General features: G+C 42.3%; 1 protein-coding gene across 1 annotated transcript in view; it reads right to left on the reverse strand.

Annotated features, from left to right (window-relative positions):
- Window positions 1-5,881: 5,881 nt before the first annotated feature.
- Window positions 5,882-23,932, reverse strand: part of LOC120528988 (tripartite motif-containing protein 16-like) — a 34,719-nt gene continuing 16,668 nt past the window's right edge. Inside the window, exons 3-6 of the mRNA XM_039753055.1 lie at window positions 23,599-23,733; window positions 16,928-17,087; window positions 8,794-8,859; window positions 5,882-6,423 (exon numbers count right to left, since the gene is read on the reverse strand). Of these exons, the coding sequence (XP_039608989.1) occupies window positions 5,882-6,423; window positions 8,794-8,859; window positions 16,928-17,087; window positions 23,599-23,733 (903 nt within the window). The remainder of the gene's footprint in view (window positions 6,424-8,793; window positions 8,860-16,927; window positions 17,088-23,598; window positions 23,734-23,932) is intronic.

Consider the following 23,932-nt stretch of genomic DNA (forward strand, 5'->3'; position numbering starts at 1 on the left):
GACCTAAATATTACTTTTGGTCTCCAAGAATACATTTAAACATTCAAAGGCTCAGCATCCTTGACTAAAGGCCATTTATCAGCCAAGAATACCTTACTTGATGTCCTGTTCCCTACTACTGAGTGACGCCCTCACTCTCAGCCTTAATAAACCTTGTAGCACAGAGGTAATGGCAAATCTCCGGCTGTACCAGGTGCTCAAAGAAATCCAATCACTCTATAGACTTAAGACAAAGCATGAAAAGATGAAAACAAGTTACTATTTATTAAAGAACAATAATAAGCAATAGAAAATAAGATCGATAGTAAAGTCTGGATAAAATAATCTTTAAAAAAGCTTACTGAAAGGAATCAGTGATGTCAAGTTTGAAAGTCCCATAGCGGCGTTTGATTTAGCAATCGATGTTCATGAAAATGCTGTTAACTGACGATCTGATGAAAACTGTATACACGTGTCTTTGTTTTATTTTCCGATGTCGCACTTCTGTCGTTACGGTTTCTCTTCTTCTGACGTTGCTTTCAAATGAGGCATATTTATTATAAAGTTTCATGCTGTGGTTTCACAACACATAATTGTTGCATGCACCTGATTGGCTGGCTGTCAATATGATGGATGAATTTTGCTCAAACTCTTTAATCTATCTTTTCCCAGATAATAAAGTGTTTTGATGTTGCCTAAAACATCGCCATGTCCATCTTTCCCAGGCTGTAAACCAAATCGTTGTCCCAGATGTCCATCCATAAAGTAATCAGTAGCCTGCGGTATCGGCTCATTCTTCCTTTCCCAGGCTGTAATACCAATTTGATGGACTGAAAGCCAGAAGTCTACGTGACCATCATCATCAGGTCCTTCCATGAAAACCCTAAATACAAAGAGGACTGTCTGACTTATGTTAGGTAGATTGCCCAGAGGGGACTGGGCGGTCTCTTGGTCTGGAACCCCTACAGATTTTATTTTTTTCTCCAGCCTTTGGAGTTTTTTTTGTTTTTTCTGTCCACCCTGGCCATCGGACCTTACTCTTATTCTATGTTAATTAATGTTGACTTATGTTTATCTTTTATTGTGTCTTCTATTTTTCCATTCATTTTGTAAAGCACTTTGAGCTACATTTTTTATATGAATATGTGCTATATATAAATGTTGATTGATTGATTGAACACCTTAAGTATTCTAAAATGTTCAGAGAGCTGTAATATTATGACTGTAATGTATTCTGCGTGGCAATCACTTCCTATGCACTCCTGTTGGCGTAAGAGAAAGCCCGTTTAAGAAGCACATAGCGATTAATGACTGGGTCAGGGAACACTTAGAATACGTAGCATTTACTAAAGCATACGAAGCATTTACTAACTAAAGTGTAACCATCGCTTTAGTTACAATGGGATTTGAGAAACTCTAGTGAATTAAACATTGATTTTAAAATGAAGTTTACAACTTTCTACTTTAATGGCAAAATAAACTATGACATTAACGTAGAAATGGCATGATTAAAGTTGACATATTGAATTTAATCTCAACAGACCTTCTTTATCAGATGGTGGGCTATGACTCGCCTTTTCACATCGACTTTTGATATTTGACCACTTCTTTTTTATTTTTGGCACTGTGTGACTGTGTGAACTTGAACTTTTGAGTGCCTCCGCCATGCTGTGCCACTCCATCAAATTCCTTTTGTTGCTCACAGCACTGTTTAACCCACCTAATGGTATGTTTTTCCATGCCTTAAAATTCACTGCACAGGACCTCTGTTTCACATTTGCTGAAATTCTTCTTTTTTCCCCCATGTGCTTTTTTTGCCATTGACTTTTAATAAAACACTGAGCAGAAGGGACTATTTATGTTGATTTGCAAATTTAAATATGTGAGAGTCTATGAGGAGTCAGCGTGAGGCTGTAGGTGCCTGCACGTTCAAAAAATGTAATGTTGATTGAGATTTATAAGTGTGTGGAAGTTTGCTTAGGCACAGTTTTATGAATCTGACTTTTTTGAACATATGCACAAGTGCAGTTTTGTCCCTACCCCATGTTTTAGTGTGAATTCTACACACGCCATTATATATGAGGCCCCAAGTCTTCACGGTTCTATTGCTTTCTGTTTTGCTATATTTTTGCATGACATGGACACTACCCAGAGATAGCACTCCGTTGGTACGCTGGTTTGAATTTATGCTCAACGAGTGGCTGCTGACATTGTCCCAAATGAGGCACATTACCTGCATTTTGAGGGAGCATCAGTTACGGCACTATAGGCATGTGACACGATTGTCATTGTTGGACCACGCCAAGGGGACGCCCAACTAACACCTGGCTGTGGCAGATAGATGTTCATTTCTGTAGGGTGAGACTGGATCACATGTCTTCCTGGGGGTTTGCCAACCAGGACCCTGCGGTGTTTCATCTTGTGGTAGGTACCAGTGCATGGTCCCCAACCTGACCTTACCTGTATTTGCACATTTTTCTGTTTTAGAATACTCTTTGGTAGAATATGACAAAGATTACCCAGCACACAGTGGTCCAAGCTACGGCATTGTAGGTTTGGTCAAACCCAATTACATGAGCATTGGCCCAGTGTGGGGGCTGCTACAAGAGACCCCTTAACAAAGAGGTCTAAAATGGGTTAATGGCAGGCAATCCAAGGTCAGTAAATCCCTCCTTGGCCCGGTGATAGTTTGGTAACGCTGGCCGATGTCATCATTACCCCTGTAGTCTCCTGCTTTTTAATGTTGTCACAGTGTAAGTAACGCTGCCCATTAGTATTGTTGGTTAGTTAGATTTTAACTGGGCGGCACGGTGGCGCAGTGGTAGTGCTGCTGCCTCGCAGTTAGGGGACCTGGGTTCGCGTCCCGGGTCCTCCCTGCGTGGAGTTTGTATGTTCTCCCTGTGTCTGCGTGGGTTTCCTCCCTCGCTCCAGTTTCCTCCCACAGTCCAAAGACATGCCGGTTAGGTGGATTGGCGATTCTAAATTGGCCCTAGTGTGTGCTGGGTGTGTGTGTCCTGCGGTGGGTTGGCACCCTGCCCAGGATTGGTTCCTGTGTTGGCTGGGATTGGCTCCAGCAGACCCCCGTGACCCTGTGTTTGGATTCAGCGGGTTGGAAAATGGATGGATAGATTTTAACTGTACAAGTATAAGTTACAATTTGAATTACTTCAAAAGTTATTATTTTTATGATTAATACAAATTGCACTATTTTTATACATTATTGGTGTTACGGCCTACCAAAAAGTCTAGGGATATATAAATAGGCCGCACACAAGTGAGAGAGAGGGGGAGACAAAACACAATAAAATAAAACCAGCTAAATAAAAACAGGCTCCATTTATTATCAAAAAAACACACAAAATATAGAGAAAATTACACAAAACAAGCAAGGCAGGAAAACCACACTAACTTAGCTGTCTTACTTTACAAAGTTTACAGCGAGATACAAACTATTTGCTTTTATTACTTAGACAGCTAGCTTACAATTATATTTCTTTAATAAGCCACCAAAAACCCAAAGCCAGACCATCCAACCCTAACTCGCCATACGTTGCTCTGTCCTTCTCCTCTCACACACTCTCTCTAACCTAAAACCCAAAGAAGCTTCATTTATAAACCTACACCCCACCCATAGCCCAGGTGAGTTAATTAATAAGCAACTTACTGTAAGTAGGTAATTAGGACAGGACTCAATTAAGGTAAACCCCAAATTAGAGTATAAAAACCAAAAGTCTAGAGTAGGTCGTAACAGCCTCCTAAGAGATTAAATGTAATTATAGAAAAACAAAAATATATTTGGCACAATAACATCAAAGAAAACTTACTGAATATGTAAATAATTATTTTAAAAATTAGATAAAAGACTAAAATATGCTTACAAAAATATGTATATTTAAAGGCAGGTGTAAAAAAGCAAAAACCTGAAGCAACCAAAATCCAACAAACCTAAACGAGAGCAGGAGACCAAAAGGACCACCAAACATTAAAACGTAAAGCAGAGCCCACCAGACCGGACAGAGCCCAGTGTTGGAGCGGCTCCTTCATTTGCAGCTTCTTCTTAAATACCCCTGGGGGTGGAGCTCCAGCTGCAGTGTCATGTGGCCCCGCCCCCATGGTCTCCACAAAGAACACACAAAAGAAAATGAAGGGACAAAAAAACTAACCAAATACATAAACATAAAACTTAGAAAAAAATATTCATCAACACACCAAATATACAGCAACAAAATGAATACCATTTACAAAACAATTAATAAAATATAACTAAACGTTTAAAGTAAAAGCAAAAAAGCAGAAACAAAACCCAAAATGAAACATCACAGCTGACTTCAGTCCTCAATGCACTTCAACATCTTGTGGTGTTCATGAGTGTCAAATTCAACTTTTAATGTCCATCTTTATTAATAACTTAACAACTTAACATCTCAGTAGTGTGGGGGGGGTCAGGCTCAGGTGGGCATATGAGGGCACAGCGGACATGCAGGGGAACACAGGACACATGACAGAGCGCAGACACTCAGATGTGGAATGGAGAGCACTGCTCAGGTCTAAATGATCGATTCCACTGCTAGACGTAAAAATCAAATATTGAATCCAAATCAACGTCTTATTTGTTACTCACTCCATAGTCTTGAGAATTAAAAGCATATTCTGACTTTTCGAGCGCTATTAAGAAATGCATCATCAATACGGAGTGTTATATCTTCAGATCAGACAACACAGGAGATGTGACCAGAGGTGGTGACAAGTCAGAAGGTCACAGAGGAGCAGATTTGACAAATGTCAGTCATCCTTAATGTTTATTCACCAAACACCATTGGGAGTTTATTATAGAAAATGTAAACAATTAGTAGATTTCTATTTTGTAAATATATTATTAAAAAGCTTAATTCAAATAAATGAATGAAATGAAATGAATTATTTTGCTCTTAATTCATTTATATCTTAATTAGTTTTAGATAAAACATTTAAATTTCTTCATTTCAGATGTTTTATTCTTGTGTTTTTACTTTATTCTTATTTTTTTCCACTGCACTGTATTCTGTTCTCCCCCATCACTGCTGACCTTTCCCATGTGTGTAATATGGCGGGTGTCCACTAGAGGGCGCCACTGCACTTCAGTCCCACCCCTCAGCACTGCAAAGCCACACATGTGCACCCATGTCAAGTGTGTGCCAACTGACCAAGAATTAATTTATTGAAGATGTTGGAGCTTTCAGGGTACCAAGAGTGACAAATCTGGGGACAAGGAGGAGGTGCAGTTTTAAGTTTAATGTGACATCAACCAAAACACCAAACTCTGTCAGTATGGCTGACATCTGACTGACCGGTGAGTCCTCGTCTTCAGACATTCACAGTGAATTCATTCTGAAGTGAAGGACCCTTTGAGTGACCAATGGGGGGTCACAACATGTCTGGTGAATGGACAACACTCCAGTCCCATCTGTCACTCTCTGCTCCTACATATAGTCACTATTCAAGAGCTCTCCATACTGAGTCTGTATAGCGCCTTTCAGTTGTGCTGATCCAGCAGGACCACATGCCTGTCCTACTTAACAGGTGACATTCAGTGACACTTGGGGACCTCAGTAATTGTTGGGGTGTCAGCCTGAAGGACATGTGGCTGTGAATCAACAGTGACCCCTGCTGGTCAGACTGGTATTTGTAGGTCTGAGGTGTCTCCGCCCCTCACTATGACACACACACCCGATTGGCTGCTCAAACCCAATAATAATGGAAACCCTGACAGCCGCACTTGCCCCGCATTCTCATTCACAAATTCAGTCACAGAGGTGCTGCCCCCCCAACCCACCCATCATGTGAATTTAATTTCACCCCAATCTACAAACACAAAGATGACCTGCACTTGTGGGGACATCAAGTGACCGGTGCAGGGTACTGGTCACTGGTCACATCGTGTCAGATGGCTGATTGTTACACTGGAGTGAAGACTAAGCCAAAACCCTGGATAGAGGGGCTCAGTGAAGGAGGTGTTGATCCTGTGCAGGAGGGTCATTGTGTGTGAGACGCTATAAAATGACAGAGAGCCAGCAGGCCAGTCCAGATACACACCTATTCTGGGGATGTAGGGGGCGCTGATTACAGTCTCCTTGTCATTGTGATGTACAGAGTACTTGGAATGAGAACACCGCAAACACCAGGACTTGTTGTTGTTTCCAAGGCCGCACTCCCAGCCCAGTTCTTTCCTGCTCAGTCCTTTATATGCGACTCCAATGTCTATGAAGTCTCCACTGCACTCCACCTCCCAGTAACAGCGAGTCCCAGTCAGAGCCTCTCTGCACAGAACTTGAGGCCAGCTGTCAAATCTATCAGGATGAATTGGATATTTGGATTCAGTCCACTCACGTGTCACCTTCTTGTTCCCTTCAGATAGATGGAGGTATCTGTGTGCTGTGTTGATGTCCAGTGTGAGGGGACAGAAGTCTGAAAGGAGAGAAAAGAAAACAAGTGAGGAAATCTGGGAGTGTGTAACGGGACTGGGGGCGGAGCAAAACACATACAATTAATAAGAACCAATCAGGAGCTGCGCTGACGAAACACTAATAGTAAAGAGTTCATCTGATTGGACAGAATCTGTGGGCATTAAAACTAAAATCACTAAAAGACGGCAAAAGACAAAGAAGTGAAATGCAGGCAAGTCAAACATTTGGAAGTTGTCTGAGTCATCATTGAGGTCAACGTTCTAATGGACTGTCCACACTGACCGCTGGCTTTATTAAAATTACACTTTTTACTGACAAAGTAAATTTAAAGTTAATTTAAATCAATCCACTGCCATTCTTCACAGACACATAAATTATTTCAATAGAAGTTGCCAATCTGCATTTCTTTTTTAAAAAATCTATCTATCTATCTATCTATCTATCTATCTATCTATCTATCTATCTATCTATCTATCTATCTATCTATCTATCTATCTATCTATCTATCTATCTATTATATAGTGCCTTTCCCATCTGTCATTGTCTCTCTTTCTTTCTTTTGTGTGTTTCCTGTCATCTCTTATTATTATTTGACTGTCATTCTTATCCAAGGTGACTCCCATCTTCTGAGATTCCATTGTTTCCTTTTCTTTTATTTCTCCAATTGTAGGCCAGGCAGGTGAAGTGACTTGCTGAGGTCACCCAGTGGTGTCAGTAGTGGGATTTGAACCCACAACCTCAGTGTTTGAAGTCCAAAGTCTTTATCACAACACCACACAGCATTCCTCCTTTATCTATTATATAGCGCCTTTCATGTATATCTGTCTATTTTAGTGCCTTTCATGTCTGTCTACTGTATTTGTCCTTTTCCTATTTGTCATTTTCTCTCTCAGTGTTATGTTTTTCGTATTATTTATTATTTTAGTGCACTTCTCATCTTTCTCTTATATAGTGCCTTTCATATTTATGTGTCATATTCTGTCTTTCTCTCTGCTCTATTCATCTATCACATCATTTCTTTCCCATCTCTTACAGTACATAGTGACTTTAATATCTTTATATTATATAGCGCCCTTTCACGTCTGTCTGTCTACTGTTTGTATCACCGAGATGCCCCCAGTAGTTTTGGTCCCCTTCCACTTTTTAAACACAAATCCCACTTTCAGTCCAATAAGTGTAAACTGACCCCAGTGACTGTCACCCGCCATTCTTTTTCCACAATGCAGACTCTTTCTTTGTATTTCAACTTCACTGATTATTTGAAACAATAAATCAAATTCCGACAGCTCACACAAAGTGACTCAGACCCTCATCTCATGTTTTGTCGCTCATTATTTGGAGGTAATAACTGCCATCAAGCCCTTCCTGTGGCTCTGGATGAGACTTCTACTCCTCTCACTGCCCAACTGGCCCACTCGTCTTGATGTCTGATGGCCTTTTTCTCCCAGCTGTGACCTTCAGCTCTATCCATGGATGTTGACTTGTCTTAGCTTTTTTGTACTTTGATCTCGGAGGTCCGCCAGAGTCTCTCTTCTTGTTTTCTCGTTTTTCTCCTCCATTTAAACTCTCCTTCTGTTCAATATGAAGTCAGTTTTACTCTGGTGGTCTCATCAGGGAGGTGAGCTACAGCCCTGCGAACACTCAAACATCTTGAGAATATTAGAAACTGTGCTCACTGGAACATGAAGCTCTGTGGAGGTGGTCTTGTAGTCTTCACCTTTACCACCCTAGGCTGTGACCTTCTTCATCTCCTCCTCTTCACTTGTCCTCGTTCAGTGTGAGGCACACAATGACACAACACAGCAGAGTGAGGACTTGACTGAATGACTGAAGACCCCGGTGACACTCATTAGAGGAATCAGTCGGCTTGAGATGTCACGACAGTTCAATGAGGTCTTTGAACTTCTAAGGACCCCCAATAATTTTCTCTGCCATTTCATTTGTTTCAATGTTTAAAATTTGCAAAGTCGAGAACTCAAAGCAAAGTGTCTGCTCTGTGGAGTAACAAATGGAGGATGACGAGGACTTTTGTAGGCTTTAACTTCTTTCACATACAATTGTGCTTCATTTTTAAACTAATACTGTGTCTGTATATACAGTTGTGTGATAAAGTAAGTGCACCCCATGACGTGGATTTTATTTTTCCTTTTTGAACACTTTAGGTCACATCAAGACTCGGGTTCAACAGACAGCTTTGGTGATTCACTGCCTGAGTCTCTCTATCCCATAATGCACCAGTCACAGGACCCCCATCACTCTCAGCCCCTCAGTCACACAACACTCAGACTTTCATATCCTAAGCCTGTCCTGCTCTATTAAAACTTCAATGATTTTTATTGTGATGATCCATTCAGTCAAAGCACAAACTCACATTTTAAAAAGTCGTCTCTGCTCTGAGGTTCAGGAGGCTGGAGGGCGAAAACTGGAGCTTCATGAGCTGAAAAGAAAAAGAAAAGAGAAGAAGAATGGAAACTGTGAAGACAGCATTGTGGGATCTTAGTTTAGTTCTTAAACACATTTCATAATTGTGCTACAGTTAAAATCAAACAAATATGAAATAAATAAGAAATTAGGCAAAATGTAAATTTAGAATATTCTGTCAGACGTGCACATGGCAGACGATACAAAGTCTTATCTGATTGTAATTCCATGCTGAGGTAAGGGCTGATGTCACCTCCGGGCCATTGTCCCTTGTCCCCATCCCTTCTGGCCCGTCTTCTTCTTAATGGGCGCTGCCACCATTTTGTACCCTTATGTTATTATTTTGAGCTTACCATTTAACAAACTGTTTCTTATCTTTTTCCATCAATTTATATGGAGTTTGCTTCTTAAGGTGCCCCAAATCTTTATCTTCTCTTGGTCCTTATTTACAATTCACATTAAAAATAAGTTTGAAGATAATCAGAATATATTTGGACCCCTTTACTTTTTTAATGCGCCTTTTGTGCTCATCAATCTACACTCAGTAACCCATAATGACAAAGTCAGCACAAGTTCTCAGAAATGTCTGCATATTTATTACAAATTGAAACTGAAATTTCTCCTTCCCTGAAGTATTTTGACACTTAATTCAGGTGTTTGTGGAAGCCCCTTTGGTGGTCTTCATGACTCAGTGTCACTACAAGCTTCGAACTCCTGGGTTTGGCCAGTTGATCCGATACGTCCTGGCAAATCCACTCAAACTCCATTAGATTTCAAGAGAAGTTTCTGTGAACTGCCATCTTCAGATTTATCCACATATGTACCATGGATTTTGGACATTGGCTCGGTGACTCAAGGACATTCAGAGATTTGTCACAAAGCAACTCCAGAGTTGTTTTGGCTGCAGTTTTTAGTTCTCAGTTTAAGGTCACAGGTTTTCTTTAAGGTCCTCTCTGTATTTGACTGCACTTCTCCTTCCCTCAATTCTGACCTGTCACTCTGTCCTCATAGCCTGATGCTGTCACCTCCATCTTCACTGTAGAGATGGCATTAGGCCTGGTCCTCTCCAGACATCCTGCTTGGTCTTCTGTCTTAAGAGTTCAATGTTTGTCTCATCACATCATTGAATCTTTCCCTTGATGCTCTCAGGCTGTCATTTGTCTTTCACTTGAGAGTATCTTCTCCCTGGCCACTCTTCCATTAACACTTGATTTTTCGAACGCTTCTGAGATGGCCATCCTTCCTACAGTTTTTCTCACCTCAGCAGAGGACTGCAAAGTTCTGTTGTAGTGACCACTGGGTTTCTTATCACCTCCCTGGCTAAGACCCTTCTTGCCCACTTCCTCAGACTTTCCATCTCTAGAAAGTGTCCTGGTGGTTCCAGACTTCTTGAGGCTGCTGTGCTCCTGGGAACACTCAAAGTTTTACAAATGGCTTTATCCCCTTGCTCTGATCTTTGCCTCCACACAATTTGATCACGGGGGTCTACAGAGGGTCCCTTTAACTCCATGGCTGGGTTTTGTCCTGACATACAATGTTATAAACATCATGTATTTGATACAAGCAGCCTTCTTCAGGGCTCCATCTAGCTAAGAAATCCCACTGAGTCTAGAGGGTGCTGCTCCTGCTAATGTCATCACTTCAGTGAGTTCACAGGTCACAAGTCGTGTGACGTCACTTCCACAGTCTGCTTATTAAGCTCCACCTCTTCTGGGACACCTCTATAAAATGTCACCAGCAGTGGGTGTTCATTACAGATCTGTGACTGTGAAGACAGAGCTCCGACTCACAAGTGACTTTAACTTGACAGCTTTTGATTGCAGCAGACATCATCATTGTGCACTGTCTTGTGCTGTTTATTTCATCTTCATCATTAAACGGGGTATTTCAGGGTGGTACCCCAACTCTTTGTACCCACTCTCTCTGCTTATTTTCACAATATACAATACAGTAGGGTGGCACTGTGGTGCAGTGGTAGTGCTGCTACCTGACAGTAAGGAGACCAAGGTTCATATTCAGGGTCCACCCTGCATGGAGTCTGCATGTTCTCCCTGTCTGTGTGGGCTTCCTCCGGCTGTCCAGTTTCCTCCCACAAGCCACAGACATGCAGGTCAGGTGAACTGGTGACATTGAATTGGCCCTAGTGTGTGTGCCAGGGGTGTGTGTGTATGTGTGTGTGTGTGTGTGTGAGGGGTGTGTGTCCTATGATGGACTGGTGCCCTGTCCAGGGTTTATTCCTGTCTTGCGCTGTATGCTAGCTGTGATTGGCGCCAGCAGACCACCAACACCCTCCTCAGGACTAAGCAAGTTTGAAAATGACAGACTGACATGCAGTATACGTCTGTTGTGGTGGACGGCCAGAATGGACTCTGTGCCCTGGACTGCTTGAATTGACCTTGTGTTTAAAGAAATTGGTATCTTTATGTGTAAACATAAGTAACTCTTAATTTGTGAAATGTGTTTTATTTTTTCACTTGTCACTGTGCTCTGAGTCTGCACTCACTGAAATGTTTACGTGGTCCTCAAGCCAACAGAGTTCTGACACAGTCCTGCAATTTACTCATCCTCACCACCAAAATATATCAAATAAAATTATTTTGGTGTGTAAAATCCTTTTAAATGTTGGTGGGAGACATGACTTCTGAGCAAACAACAGCAGGCATATAAAACACGAGAGCCCAGGGGGAGCACAGCTGAAAATGGATGAACGTGAACTTTTAACGTGGACTCCATGCAGCAGAATGTAATGGACACCGACGACAGCAGGAGCAGACAGTGATGTTCTGATGTTATAAAGCACTGACGCTGAGCTCAATTTGACTCCATTAACTTCTTCACTGTTTTCAGAAAAACAATTCATTTTGTGAGCTGGGGGGCTGTTCACACCCCTATAGGTTAAAAATGAGGCTGAAAGACCACCTTCACATTGCTCCCTTGCTTGCTAAACTTACTTGTGACTCATCTATTGCAATCCGTGTGGTACTTCGCAGACTTAAAAGTCTGAGCAGCACCTGTCAGTTTTGATTGATTGTATGCCTTTCTCTCTCTCTGACATTCTCTGCTCCTGACGCACACTCCTTTGAAGAGGAAGATATGTTTGCATTCTTTTAATTATGATACGTAACTGTCATCTTCGTCTTGTCAAGGAGCACGTTTAATCTTTTGAAAAAGAGACATGTTTGTTTGCAGTGTTTGATTAAAGTTCCTGTCACTACAACCTTCTGTGTTTCTGTGCAAATCTGTGACCCAAGTGTGACAAGTGGTACCAGGAGTGGTTGCACAGATGAACACCAAGGAGTTGTTTCAGATCGCTCAAAATGTCCCGCTTCCTCCTGACCTGGAGGATGATCCGGTTCCTGCTCTACCTGCTAATTCCAAGGATGTGGTGATGAAGATGGGTCCTTCCGATGACCCAGAAATGTTACTCTTCGCTTTTGAACATGTGGCGACTTTGCTGGGATGGAACAAAAGAAACTGGGCTGTCATCGTCAACCCTTTTATGTCTGGGGAGGCTTTGATTGCTTTATGGAACGTGCCTCATGATAAACTCGGCGATTATGATTTTTTTGTCAGGTTGTTTTACGAAAAACTACAAGCTTTTTGTCTAAAGGTTTTGCGCTTCATGATGGGAAACTGAACATTGACAGACCCATTCGTGTGCAAATTCAAGATTTGATTCATAAAGTTCACTGCTGGTTTGAGGGAAACGAGATGGAGCGCGTTGTGGAAAAGGTTGTCATGAATATACTGCTGGGTGTGATACCTGCAGTTTTCTGAGATTAATTCCTTCCTCATGATGTTGAATCGTTGACGATCATAGCCATACGTTTGGATGGTTCTCAAACCGTTTGGAGAAAAAACAGTGGATTTGCTGCTCCTTATGCTGTTCTGCAGCCTACGAGAGATCGCCCAGGGAATGCTCTTCGCTTTGAATGGAGGTTAGAGCATCTACGTGCTGTTAAACCTGAAAATCGGGTTTACTCAGGAAGACCACCAGGGGATCCAGCTGTTAACGTAGAACCCACATCTGGGGAAGCAGGAGGCCGTGGATATCACCGTAGGCAATTTGGCAGCGGAGTTGAACAAAGATGCTTTCAGTGTGATTAACCAGGCCACTTGGCGAGGGAATGTTGCCTATCCCCTGCTCAATCGATGGAAATTGGTCTCACCGAGGTTTGTTGCTCCCGTGTTCCTTATTCTTCAGATAAATAGGATGGCCTAATGGTCTCGGTGAAGTTGGGGGGCTAAGAGATCTCGGCATTATTGAACTCAGGAAGTGACCTTTGTATTGTCAGATGAGACTGTCTTGACGAAAGGTATCTGTGTAACTCGAATGTTGGATGCCAGTCAGTGAGCCCCGTGTCAAGCTTAGCGGAGGGGAAGAGGACAAACTGGCTGTTGGGGAAGATCTCAAGCCCTGTTTAAATATTGAACTTGAAGTGGCTGTTGGGGAAGTTCTTGAGTCCAGACTAGATATTGAACCTGATCTCTCCAGCGAGACTGAGGGTGACAGCCCCCCATATTTACCAGAGCGGCTGGCTAGCCCATCTACAACTTCTCAACTTGCAAATGCCACCGAACAAGAACCGAGCACTAGCGAGCAGATGGATTTTGTGCGCTTGCAGCATGCTGATAGCTCATTAAAATATGCATTTAAACAGGCTCGCACTGCTAGTGACTCTTATTACCAAGAGCGTGCATCTGGGGGCATAAAAATCCTGCACTTCCTTGAGAAAGATGGCTGCCTTTTTAGAGTAATATCAGATCATTTAGTTGGGGAATTTATTGAACAGTTAATTGTACCTGAAGTACATAGGGACATTCTTTTGCAATAAGCTCACATCTTGGGTGGGCACCTGGGGACTGATAAGACTAGAGAATATTTAACAAAATGATTTTATTGGCTGAATATGGGGAAAGATGTGGAGCGATTCTGTACTTCTTGGCCTGATTGTCAAATCGTCTCTGCTTATAAACCCCCTCGGGCTCCCCTTTCTCCTATGCCTATTTTGGAAGTCCCTTTCCAACGGCTGGGATTAGATATAGTAAGCCCCTACCTAAGACTAAAAATGGGTATCAATATATGCTGTTATTGGTTGACTATGCAACGCGATATCCGGAAGTGGCTGCTTTGAAAAAAGCCAATTCCTCCACTGTAGCCAAAGCTTTTCACTCGTATTGGCATCCCTAGAGAAATTTTAACTGATCAGAGCACACCCTTTACTTCTCGTGTGATGAAACAATTGTGTGACAGCTTTGCTATTAAGAAATTGAGTACCACTGTTTACTTTTCACAGACGAATGGTTTAACTAAATGATTTAACAAAACTTTAAAACAGATGATCAGGCGAGTTACTCATGATGATCCGACGTCTTGGGACTCTGTCCTGCCTTTTATTATGTTTGCGGTACGGGAATTGCAGCAGGCGTTCACTGGCTTGAGTCCATTCGAGTTGTTGTTTGGCAGGTGTTCACAAGGCATCTTGGATGTTGTACGAGAGGAATGGACAGGATTCGGGACAACAGCTCATGGGCCAAGCTTTGCAGATCAGGTAATTTCTTTGCAAGAAAGAATTTCTAAACTTTTTTCTATTGCTGTGGAGCATCAGCGACGTGAGCAGGAAACTCAAAAACATCTTTATGATAGACTTTGTAAGCTCAGTGAATTTAAACCTGGTGATTGTGTTCTGGTATTGATTCCAATGGACTCGCACAAATTCCTAGCGGAATGCCACTATTGAGGAACATATGGGGCCGGTAAACTACAAGGTTAGAATACAGGCTGGCGCAAACCATTCCTGATTTTACATGTTAATCTCTTGAAGGAATGGCATGACCTGCAGTGGGGGTACACTTCTTTGGCTGATGTCTCTCAGACTGATGTTGCCATTGGTGACGATTTAACTGACTCACAAAAGACAGAGTTGCTATCTTTGATTGAACGGAACACTGATGTTTTTTCAGACTTGCCAGGCATGACTAATCTTGCAGAACATAAAATCACTACTGAACCCGGTGTTAGGGTGCAGATGCGTATTGAATTCTGGAAGCACAACGGAATATTGTGCATGAGGAAGTGAAAAAGATGCTGGCATTGGGTGTAATTCTCAAAAGTAAAAGTGACTGGTGCAGTCCGGTCGTATTAGTCCCAGAACAAGATGGCTCAGTTTGCTTCTGTATTGATTTCAGACGCTTGAATAAAGTCTCAAAATTTGATGCTTATCCAATGCCCCGTGTTGACGAACTGTTGGAAAAACTGGGTCAGGCATTCTATATCTCCACACTGGATCTCATGAAAGGTTACTGGCAGGTGCCTCTTGAGGCTGACAGTAGCTAAAAAACAGCATTCGCAACCCCTGATGGACTTTATGAATTTACTAGACTCCCATTTGGTCTTCAAGGTGCGCCTCTAACTTTCCAGCGTATGATGGACCAGATCTTGCGTCCTCATTCCTAGCATTCCAGGGCATATCTCGATGATGTCGTGATTTTCAGTAATGATTGGCAAACACATTTAGAATGTCTTTGACAGCTAACCCTAAGAAGTGTAAATTGGGTATGTCTGAGACTCATTATCTGGGCTACTCCATGGGCAGGGGTTTACTCCGACCTCAATTCAGAAAAGTGGAAGAGATGCTTGCTTATCCATGTCCAGAAACACAGAAACAAGTATGTGCCTTTCTGGGGCTTGCAGGTTATTACAGAAGATTCATCCCTGATTTTGTAAATAGAGATGCTCTTCTTTCAGATCTTACTAGAGGCAGGAAAATCCTCCCTGTTGTATGGGCAGACATTTGTGAACGTGCTTTTTGTGATTTGAAAACTGCTTTGTCTTTTTATCCAGTTCTGCGGAATCCCGACTTCTCCAAGTATTGTGTTCTACAGACAGACGCAAGTCCATTTGGTGTAGGCACTGTTCTGTCTCAGGTTTTTGATGGGGAAGAGCGCCCTATCATATTTTTGAGTAGGAAATTGCTTCCTAGGGAGCGTAATTATTCGACCATTGAAAAAGAATGCTTGGCAATAAAATGGGCTCAATCGCTTCGGTATTATATATGGGGTCGAAATTTCACATTAGTGACAGATCATGCTCCACTTCAGTGGTTATACCATCAGAAGGAAACAAACTCTCGTCTCATGAGATGGTTTTTGCGTTTGTAACCTTACAGTTTTACAGTGAGGCATTGACCCGGCTCTGAACATATTAATACTGATTTCCTGTCACACTTATTTGAGCCTGGTTTGAAATGTCGGTTGATTCATGAAAATGTGAATAAAGCTGAGGGAGGGGGTGTGAGCTGGGGGGCTGTTCGCACCCCTACAGGTTAAAAAAGACGCTGAAAGACTACCTTCACATTGCTCCCTTGCTTGCTGGACTTACTTGCGACTGATCTATCGCGCGATCCGTGCAGTACTTCACAGACTTAAAAGTCCGAGCAGCACCTGTCAGTTTTGATTGATTGTTTGCCTTTCTCTCTCTCTGACCTTCCTTGCTCCTGACGCGCACTCCTTTGAAGAGGAAGATATGTTTGTATTTCATTAACTGTGAGACGGAACTGTCATCTCCGTCTTGTTAAGGAGCATGTTTAAACTTTTGAAAAAGAGACATATGTTTGTTTGCAGTGTTTGAAAAAAGTTCCTGTCTCTACAACCTCCTGTGTTTCTGTGCAAATCTGTGACCCAAGCATGACAATTTGTACACTGAGCTGGGTTAGCAATTTTAAAAAACATTTCTGTTGATTAATCTTAAGGTGAGGAAAGCAAAGGAAATAAAAAGAGTCCAAAAGTCAAATGAAAAAAGCAGATTTTAAAAAGAGTATATGGAAAGAGTATAAGAAATGTAATATTTCAACTTAACATTCCAAAACATCTGATTAAAAGCAGATGTTTATTTCGAGAGTCTGTTATAGCTCAGCTAGTCATAGTGAAAGACACTATATAGTGAAAAATCCTTAACAGCAAAGGCTGACAGTTTAGTGTTAAAGAGCTGATCGTCTTCATGCGTCTCACCTCTTAATGTCCTCTTATTGTCACTCTGGTCCTCCTCAATAACAAACACAATGTCACCAGACCCTCACACTTACCTGATGGAGTCCTTGTCATGATCTCACACTGGCTGATCTTCTCCAGACTCTTTTTCAGACCTGACAGCTCCTTTCTCAGGTCCTCAGATGAGAAATCAGTAGTGACAGTGAAGCTCAGCAAGTCACCATCAGCAGGAAGAATACAGCGGGATGAGAAATTCTGCATCAAGAGAAAAGAGGGGATGAGATTTCAGAAATGAGACATTAAAAAGTAAGTAATGTTGATAAGAGGGGGCTCTTCTGAATTAAGGATCAGTTTGGTGGGCAGTCAGCTTGGGTTTAGATGGTGAGAATGCCTGTCATTGACTTGTTGGTTATTTATTTATACTAATAAAAGGCAAAGCCCTTACTGACTGACTGACTGAATGACTCACTCACTGACTCACTCATCACTAATTCTCCAACTTCCCATGTAGGTGGAAGGCTGAAATTTGGCAGACTCATTCCTTACAGCTTACTTACAAAGGTTGAGCAGGTTTTATTTCGAAATTCTACACGTAACGGTCATAACTGGAACCTACTTTCATATACTGTATACTGCCGTAGCGGGCAGCTCCGTCGCCGTGTGAGGCGGAGTTGCGTCTTGCGTCTCGCATCATCACGCCTCCCATGTAATTGAGTGCCTGACAATATAAGGCCGTCCATGAGCGGTAATCCAATAGAAACACTCTGCCACTAAATATTCAGATGAAGATGAGATGGTCAGTGTGGTGTTTGACACAAACTCAGCGAAACTGCGAGAGAAACTTTTAAGTGCCGGGTCTTAGCTAACATTAAATAAAGCCGTGGACATCGTGAGATCACACAAGATAGCACAGGCACAGCTCAGAAGCTTCGATGCATGTACTCCGAGTGGCTCACGTGAACTGACTATGAACGCAGTACGCAGAGAGAAAGCAAGACCACTAAAGAGCGCGGAGACTTTTGATCACGTGAACGTGTCTGCAAAAAGTGGCGTCTCCTGCACTGCAAAAATACTATTAAAGTGTAATGGCCGGCGCGCATATCTGTACCGGCCTTTGAGACGCTGACTGCGCTTCTGCCTTAAGTCAAAGTGAGCACTTTAAATTTTTTTCCTCCTCTCCCTGAGCTATATCCCAGACAACTGCAAACACGGGATCCCATTTCTAGACCGCGGCAAACTAATATTAAGGTGCTTCACCTTATCAGAAAATCAGAACACATCACACCAGTCTTAGCGTCACTACACTGGTTACCTGTGTCATTCAGAATTGACTTTAAAATTCTGCTTATGGTTTATAAAGCCTTAAATAATCTCGCCCCATCTTATATATCGGAATGTCTGACACCTTATATTCCAAATCGTAACCTCAGATCCTCAAATGAGTGTCTCCTTAGAATTCCAAGAACAAAACTTAAAAGAAGTGGTGAGGCGGCCTTCTGCTGTTATGCACCTAAAATCTGGAATAGCCTGCCAATAGGAATTCGCCAGGCTGATACAGTAGAGCACTTTAAAACACTGCTGAAAACACATTACTTTAACATGGCCTTTTTATAACTTCATTTTAATCGTAATTTAACTTAATCCTGATACTCTGTATGTTCAATTCATCATAACAACTATTCATGGTGGCTCTAAAATCGGTACTGACCCCAACTCTCTTTTCTGTTTCTTTTTCCGGTTTCTTTGTGGTGGTGGCCTGCGCCACCTCCACCTACTAAAAGCTTCATGATGCTCCAACAATGATGGACGGATTAAAAGGAAGAAGTCTACGTGACCATCATCATCATCAAGCCCTTCCGTGAGAATCCAAAATCCAAAGAGGACTGTTTCATTTATGTTAGGTAGAATGCCCAGAGGGGACTGGGCGGTCTCATGGTCTGGAATCCCTACAGATTTTATTTTTTCTCCAGCCATCTGGAGTTTTTGTTTTTTCTGTCCCCTGGCCATTGAACCTTACTCTTATTCGATGTTAATGTTGATTTATTTTTTATAATTATGTCTTTCATTTTTCTATTCTTTAATATATAAAGCACTTTGAGCTACTGTTTGTATGAAAATGTGCTATATAAATAAATGTTGTTGTTGTTGTTCACACTTTCTTTTGTGCGTATACGATTATGAGGTTGTCAGGTCGGATTATGAAGACACGCACAGGATGGCAGGGACATCTCTCTAGTCTACACGAGACCCGCTGCGACAGTCCCCAAAAGACGCTCATATCGTCAGCGAAGACGTCTCTCTACACTATATAAAACAAAAAAGGCAAGTTTCCTTTCTTTACACCTTTTTTCCTTTTATCCCAAACTAAAGCCTTTCTCTCTTAACACTGCAGAGGACACAATACTATTTTTTTTTAATTGCTGGTAATGCCGGTAAGGCACATTACCACAGGCAGAAATTTTGGACGTTCACATAGAAAATGTAATTTCTATACCACAGCCGTCGTGTAGCGCCTTTCAAAAAGGGATCTACTACCGACAGATGATCCATATACATTTTAGATGCTGTTAGTACTACTTACCTGTTGTGTTACACCGTCTTTAAAATGTAGTTTACTCGAAACCACTCCAGTAGTGCTCAATATATCTTTACTTCTTAAAACGTTAATGTTTTACTGTTTAATAACTTATAGACTACATTTTATTTTTTCCCTTGCACTCAGTGACCAAAGCCAATGGGTAATCAGCTATATATATATATATATATACACATATAGACACATACTTATACACTCACCTAAAGAATTATTAGGACCACCATACTAAAACGGTGTTTGACCCCCTTTCGCCTTCAGAACTGCCTTAATTCTACGTGGCATTGATTCAACAAGGTGCTGAAAGCATTCTTTAGAAATGTTGGCCCATATTGATAGGATAGCATCTTGCAGTTGATGGAGATTTGTGGGATGCACATCCAGGGCACGAAGCTCCCGTTCCACCACATCCCAAAGATGCTCTATTGGGTTGAGATCTGGTGACTGTGGGGGCCATTTTAGTACAGTGAACTCATTGTCATGTTCAAGAAACTAATTTGAAATGATTCAAGCTTTGTGACATGGTGCATTATCCTGCTGGAAGTAGCCATCAGAGGATGTGTACATGGTGGTCATGAAGGGATTGACATGGTCAGAAACAATGCTCAGGTAGCCCGTGGCATTTAAACGATGCCCAATTGGCACTAAGGGGCCTAAAGTGTGCCAAGAAAACATCCCCCACACCATTACACAACCACCACCAGCCTGCACAGTGGTAACAAGGCATGATGGATCCATGTTCTCATTCTGTTTACGCCAAATTCTGACTCTACAATTTGAATGTCTCAACAGAAATTGAGACTCATCATACCAGGCAACATTTTTCCAGTCTTCAACTGTCCAATTTTGGTGAGCTTGTGCAAATTGTAGCCTCTTTTTCCTATTTGTAGTGGAGATGAGTGGTACCCGGTGGGGTCTTCTGCTGTTGTAGCCCATCCGCCTCAAGTTTGTGCGTGTTGTGGCTTCACAAATGCTTTGCTGCATACCTCGGTTGTAACGAGTGGTTATTTCAGTCAAAGTTGCTCTTCTATCAGCTTGAATCAGTCGGCCCATTCTCCTCTGACCTCTAGCATCAACAAGGCATTTTCGCCCACAGGACTGCCGCATACTGGATGTTTTTCCCTTTTCACACCATTCTTTGTAAACCCTAGAAATGGTTGTGCATGAAAATCCCAGTAACTGAGCAGATTGTGAAATACTCAGACCGGCCCGTCAGGCACCAACAACCATGCCACACTCAAAATTCCTTAAATCACCTTTCTGTCCCATTCTGACATTCAGTTTGGAGTTCAAGAGATTGTCTTGACCAGGACCACACCCCTAAATGCATTGAAGCAACTGCCATGTGATTGGTTGATTAGATAATTGCATTAATGAGAAATTGAACAGTTTTTCTCAATAATCCTTTAGGTGAGTGTATATATACACATACACCTATCTACATTATATATACACATACATACATACACACACACACACATATATATATATATATATATATATATATATTTGTTTGTGTGTGTATGTATGTATGTGTGTATATATATAATGTAGATATATATATATATATATATATATATATATATATATATATATATATATATATATAATGCGGTCCCCGGCCGGGGCTGGAGCCTGGCCGGGACGCCCAGGAGGAGGACAGGAGGGCTTGTGCCTCCTCCAGACCGCGAGGAGGCATCCGTCCTGGTTATGTTGGGGGCCACGGGTAAACCCCGATGCCGGTTTACCCCGTGTGGTCTTTGGCCGGGGATGGAGCCGGGACGTCTTGGAGGACCAGAGGAGGGCGTGTGCCTCCTCCTGACCGAGAGGGGGCGTCCGTCCTGGTTATGCAGGAGGCCTCGGGTAGGGGGCTTGGAAGCCCAGCCCTGTAGGGACTCGTGGCCACCGCCAGGCGGCGCCCCAGTGCCTATTTATCCCGGGAGCCCGGCACTTCCGCCACACCAGGAAGTGCCGGGGGGAAGACGACAGGGGACACCCGGATGGCATCCGGGTTGCGCAGCCGGCACTTCTGCCACACAGGGGTGTGGCTAGTGCTAATTGCCGGGGAGCAGCTGGAGCCCATCCGGGTTCCCATAAAAGGGGCTGCCTCCCTCCAGTCATTGGTGGATGTCGGGAGGTGGCAGGACTGAGCTGGAGAGAGAGGATGGGAGGCGGCCAGGAAGGCACAAAGACTGTGGGCCCTGGACTTTGGGGAATCGGTGCTGGAAGCACTGGGGTTGTGAGTGCACTTTGAAACTGTGTAAATATTGTAAATAAACGGTGTGTGTGTGAAAATATGTTGTCCGTCTGTGTGTGTCCGGGCCAGCTTTCACAATATATATATATATATATATATAATGTAGATAGGTGTGTATATAAATATATATATATATATGTATATGTGTATATATGTAGATATGTGTATATATATATATATATATATATATGTAGACTCAAACCGATTATGACAGCAGCAATCCAAGCTGTGAGAAAACACTAAAAAGGAGGCGTGTCAGACGTCGTGGTACATTTTCTGATGCAGCTACCGAAAACAACTTTGTGACGCTGCCACCAAATACTCGCAGAAAAATCCACAACTTAATAGAGACGCTGCCGCTAAATACTCACATACCGATTTGGGTAGTGATCACTTCGATAAAAGAAACCTGCTATCTTTACAACGGTTGACAAACACGGAATGTAACTTGAACACAACACATCCTTCAAATACGAACCTGATTGAAAGAAATAATAATAATCAAATCCTTCATGATAGCAACACTTATAACACTCACAAAACAATTACTTGACAATCATGTTACGTTATTTTTTAAAATGTTTCCTTTTCTTTTTCATAACTTCTTTAACACATGACTTCTCCACTGCGAAGCGCGGGTATTTTGCTAGTGAGATAATATTTGGTGGAATGTAGTGGAGGATCAGAGATTATCGACCTTAACCTTCACGTAGGACTCCATGAGATGCAAGTCAAGATAAAGGGATTGAGAGTCAGGCAGGTGAAGAATTGACTTGGCGCACAAAACCGGGACAAAGACAAACTTAATTAAATTAAATGTAAAGACTAACACATGGGGCGGCACGGTGGCGCAGTGGTAGCGCTGCTGCCTCGCAGTTAGGAGACCCGGGTGCGCTTCCTGGCTCCTCCCTGCGTGGAGTTTGCATGTTCTCCCCGTGTCTGCGTGGGTTTCCTCCGGACACTCCAGTTTCCTCCCACAATCCAAAGACCTGCAGGTTAGGTGGATTGGTGATTCTAAATTGGCCCTAGTGTGTGCTTGGTGTGTTTGTGTGTGTCCTGCAGTGGGTTTACACCCTGCCCAGGATTGGTTCCTGCCTCGTGCCCTGTGTTGGCTGGGATTGGCCGTGACCCTTTATTCGGATTTAGCGGGATGGATGGATGGACTAACACATGTAGGGAGAGAGATCTACAATACAATTGAAGGTCTGCAGGTCTAAAGTGAAAAAATCTTTGCCTTTGTGTCACATCACCATCATCAACCACATAAAGTAGAGAAATCTAAGTGGACGCTGGGTTATTTAATGCACTCCATATGTGAAGTAAAAATCAAGAAGAGAATCTCCATAACCTGCTCAAAACACAGTCGCCATCAGAACTATTGTGTGTAGTGAGAGATAAAAGCACACAAGAAAAATGAGAGATGAGAAACGAGACTGAACTGTGGGGTCTGAGCTGTGAGGAAATGCTGAAGGATTTGAATCTCATCAGTTTAAAGATGGAGACACCAGAAGGTGGCCTGGAAGAAGAGTTGGAACCTTCTTTTGTTAGATGTCATCTTTCAAATTTCATGAAAATTCATTTTGTCACACAAACACCTGCAGATTAATCTGCCTGTCATGCTCATGGAGGTAGAAACTTTAAGATAAACAGTACATTGAAAATGTTAAGAAAATGTGAAAAGACAATCTGTGCTGAGCTGAATGGTCTGTTCTTGTCATGTTGTAAAAACTCCTCATATCTTTTCAATTTCCCTCTAAATGATCTCACGTCCCACACACCCCAGTCTGATCAGACTCCCTGTGAAGTGTCACTCTCACCTGCAGAAAGTGGACGTGGTCCTTGGTCTCTGAAAGCTCCTTTAGCTCAGCTTCTCTCCTCTTCAGCTCCTCAATCTCCTTCTCCAGTTGCTCCATGACTCTTTCAGACTTCTCCATTTCTCTCTTTTCTTGTTCTTTGATCCTCTCAGTCAGTTTCCTGTCGGCTTCCTCAATGCACCGTATCAGATCAGTGTAGCTCTTCTCATTTTCTTCTACATCTCTTTCCACAGACATCTGAATAAATAGGATAAAGATTTAAAATCCAGTAATAAGAATCATCACTCTCAAGACACATCTGTTGGTCTTTTCATGTTATAAGGGACAGTTTGAATTCTTTGGAGTGATTGGTGGTGGTTTATTCACAGAATGGAGAGAAGCTGAAGACCACCTCCCAGAAAATATGTGCCCCCCACTATGCCAGGTATCATCTTCT

Source organism: Polypterus senegalus, chromosome 4 (assembly GCF_016835505.1).
Source record: "Polypterus senegalus isolate Bchr_013 chromosome 4, ASM1683550v1, whole genome shotgun sequence".
NCBI lineage: Eukaryota > Metazoa > Chordata > Cladistia > Polypteriformes > Polypteridae > Polypterus > Polypterus senegalus.